This window comes from Gymnoscopelus braueri, assembly GCF_963280865.1.
Source record: "Gymnoscopelus braueri genome assembly, chromosome: 22".
Classification (NCBI taxonomy): Eukaryota; Metazoa; Chordata; class Actinopteri; order Myctophiformes; family Myctophidae; genus Gymnoscopelus; species Gymnoscopelus braueri.
Genome location: NC_137624.1, coordinates 4,101,190 through 4,105,273, shown reverse-complemented (window position 1 = coordinate 4,105,273; position 4,084 = coordinate 4,101,190). Strand labels below are relative to the sequence as shown.

Sequence of the window (4,084 nt, the reverse complement as noted above, 5' to 3'; positions counted from 1 at the left end):
AGCTAATCTCCGGCACCGTTGGCTTGATCGCAACGAAACTGTGCACACACACTCCCTGGATGCCAGAGCAGAACCTCTGCCCCAAATTTTTCAAATAAGCCTTTATAGCGCCACCAGGAGGCCGCTTTTTGCAAAACACACTTCTTGACAGTACTCCTACAGATTTTATCCAAACATCACGCAAATCAGTACACAGTATCTCTATAATCATGTGATCAACACGGATCTGTCCAATTTTCCATATTTCATCCTGATTGGCTAAGGTTGGCTTCCAAAGTTTGCAGGATTGCTCCGTTTTCAACAAAATGCCTCAAATCATGAACGCAGCTTGAGATTTCCGTGAGATTTCACACGCACATTCCCACTAGGCTGAGGAAGAAATGCCACTTGAAAATGTTCAAATCAGCCTCATGGTGGCGCTATAAATGGACGATTTATGTTTTTAACTACAACTGCACCGATCTGCATGAAACTTTGCACGCACACTCCCTAGAGGCCAAGGAAAAACAACTGACCTGCATTTTTCACATTTGCCTTTCATAGCGCCACCAGGAGGCCGACTTATGTAAAACACATTCTTTGATATTAAGCCTTCAGAATTTATCCAAATTTCACGCACATCGGTACACTTGATCTCTATAGTCATCACGATGATGTGATCACGATGGATCTTTTAAAATTTTCATATTCCATCCTGATTGGCTAACATTGACATCTAAAGTTTGCAGGAGTGGCCCGTTTTGAACAAAATGCCACAAATCATGAATGCAGCGTCCTATTGCGACACTTTGCACGCACATTCGCACTACATTGAAGAACAAATGCCACCCTTTTAACATTGCCCTATTATAGCGCCACCATGAGGCCAATTTTGCAACACTTTTCTTTTTTATATTACTCCTACAAATTCAAACATCATGCAAATCGGTACACATATAGTCAAGTGATCAAGATGGTTCCATCCAATTTTTCATATTCCATCCTGATTGGCTAATTCCGAACATTGCTGCCCCACAATAACCTACCTGACCTGGCGGAGACCTGTGCTCCGAGGAGCTTTTTCTAGTTTTTGATAGTAATTAACCACATTACTAAACATGACCGCTAAGTCACAGTGCCTAGTCACAATCATGTCAAGTTTTCGTAACTAAATTAGAACAGAGTTGGCGGGCTGTAGCTCTGAGGGGGGATGCCATCCAAGCATCATCTCAAGCATCATCCATACAAGCTCACAACGCGTCGCAAAGACAACAAATATTTGTCAAACACTGACAATTATTATTATAATTTTTTTTCAAAAATAGCAGATGTACAAACTCGCAGCGTGGCACGACGTGACGCAATGTGAGCTTGTATATCTGCAATTTTGTAATAGCCAAAGTGTAAAATATGGATAAAGTGGTTAAAAGGATAGTGACGTTATATTAACTAATTTTGCTGGGGACCCCCTGGAACCTCTCCAAGGACCCCTGGGGGTCCCCCAGAGCCCACTTTGAGAACCAATGCCCTAGACCTAGTAAACTGGATCTGAGTTGGCCTTGTTAGTTTGTGTCTACACCAAATCTATAGCCGAAAATAGCCGATCTACAAGCTCGGCTATTTGTGGCTAATCAATCAGTTCAAGTGGTTAATGCTTTGACTGGCCCACTTCAATTGTGGGAGAAAAGTGGCTTTTATCTTATATTTTCATCCCCCGTGCTCATCAATGGCTGTGATCGTAGCTACATTTCAGCATCAATTCATTCATTAATCTCTTAAACCCTCTATTCCCAGTAAAACAGACCTAAGTTACAGCCGTACTTTTTACACGTTTTACTGAAGCAAGACTTTTTTTTCTTTCTTAGCGTATGAGATAAACCAGTCGGACAAAAAAACAAAGTGCCATTTACTGGCCCACAGAGAATTCTCCCATACTCCTGACGGCCATTCCACTCCTCCTCTGGGCCCACTTCATCCGATTTTTTCTTTCTCACAATATATATATATATATGTATTTGTTTTATATGTATTCATTAAAATAAATAAACTAGAACAGTGCCCACCGGCTAACTTGCCGTTCGGCACCGCACACGTACAATACATGGCAGTCAATGGGGGTCGGAGAGGGCTGAAACCTTGCCCAAATATGGAGATGATTATATCATCAATCAATGTCATCGAGCACAGATGAGTCATGGCAGTCAGCTCTGGACCGAAAACCTCGCCCAAATGTGATGATCATTATTAGACCCCCTCTGTCTTGTTTGAAATCACTTCTTGCATTGAACACTGATGGATCACTGTTGGGTCAGGGGTCCTTGAGGGGGTTCCAGGACAAATAGGGAACCAACAAATGGGTCCTTTTCAAAAAATCTGTAACTCAAATGGAAACAAAATGGACCCGTACACTGAATACTTTACTGTGTAGATTGGGGTCCCAGAGATGAAAATCTAATGAAATTGGGGGGTTCTTGAAATTAAAAAAGATTGAGAGTCATTGGTCTACACATTGATTAGCAGTGTGATATAATAATAACAAAGACTTTCAAATAATGTCTTTGTTATTACCAAGACAGCCGGGGATTTCACCCGGTATGTCCGTCCGTCCGTCCGAGGGTCCTTGAAGTTAAAAAGGATGAGAATGACTCAGCTCTTGATGACAACTGGTGGAGATTGGACATTTTCTGAAACACAACAACACAAATCTTGTATGTGAGAGGTCCCCCTGGCCGCGGACACCTTTTCAGATGGGGGTCCGCAGCCATATACGTATCAATCTGGGAGTCTTGTGGGGGTTCCGGGGGGTCCCCAGCTAAAGGATTTATAGTTGCAGGTCTGTAACTCGCGTTAAGAAATGGAACCAAATGGAAATGGAACCAGCATAACAACTGGAACCATAAGGTTCCAAGTGCACACTCTCAGAGTTAAGGGGGCCCTAATTCATATCAATCTGGGGGTCCTTGAAATGTAAAGGTTTGAGAACCTTCTGTCCCCCCCCTTCCTCCTCGTAGAGCCAGGACCAGATGAAGCACCGATCCTCCTTCGATCTTGTAGTCGGCCGCCGTCTTGTCATCGTTCATCTGCTTCCCGCTGTAGATGAGTCTCTGTTGCTGGGGCGGGATCCCCTCCTTCTCCTCCACCCTCTCCTTGATCCGCTCCACCTTGTCCGTGGCCTCGATGTCGATCTCGATCTCCTTCCCGGTTAGAGTCTTTACTTTAATCAACATGTTGAATTCAGCAATGAAAGAAAACCCCTCTATCTTTCTCTTGTCTGTTTTTTTTTTCTTTTCCCTGCCTGCGTCGATCCGGCTCTGTGTCTAGACGAACGGCTCAAAGGAAACGTGACCCTACTACAGTATCGGCTTATATAGACGGACCGATCTCTGATGGATGTGATGTAACGCGCAAACACAAAGCGTCGCCTAACAATGTGCATTTGTGCCTGAATCTGGTATCGTACTGAAGTACGGAGTGCTTGGAGACTACGACGTCAGTCATCTATGACGCTGTTCCCTAAACACTGGGTCGGGACCCATTTAAGGGTTGCGGACACATTAATTTGTACAGTATGTTGCCTAACAGTTGTGTCCTGAATCAACTCTGAAAGGGTACACATTGATCGATGGATGATTGATTGATTGATTGATTGATTGGTCAAATGGGTACAGCAGGGATGTACAGTAAAACCCTTAGGCTAAAAGGATAACACAAAAAAGTCCCGAGGACTTGTTTCCATTGTGGTCCTACGTATGTATTCAATTCATAGAATATTAACACATTGATCCATGTCATCAACAAATACAAATAAATAGAACCAAATGGACCCTAAGTAAGTTACGGGCCTGTGATCAAAGGGACCCATAAGGATTCATTTGGACCCATAACTTGGTCCATTTGGCTCCATTTGTACACTCTCAGAGTTATATTAACACTGAAGATTTTACTGTGAAGACTCGGATCTCGGAGAATGAGATAAATATTTGTATTGAATATGCATATCATACAGGGTGTCCTTGGAATTTAAAAAAAGGTTGGGAATCACTGAACTAAACTAAACTGGAACCCCCAATCTACACTGTAAAATTCCTCAGTGTCACATCATCGA

General features: G+C 42.9%; 1 protein-coding gene across 1 annotated transcript; it reads right to left on the bottom strand.

The window, feature by feature from the left end:
* Window positions 1–2,625: 2,625 nt before the first annotated feature.
* On the bottom strand, window positions 2,626–3,206 carry LOC308078301 (ubiquitin-like protein NEDD8; the record flags this gene model as incomplete). Its single annotated transcript, XM_080419420.1, has 2 exons — window positions 2,626–2,663; window positions 2,963–3,206. 2 exons carry the CDS (start codon window positions 3,204–3,206, stop codon window positions 2,626–2,628), a joined length of 282 nt encoding a protein of 93 aa, XP_080275546.1.
* Window positions 3,207–4,084: the final 878 nt, after the last annotated feature.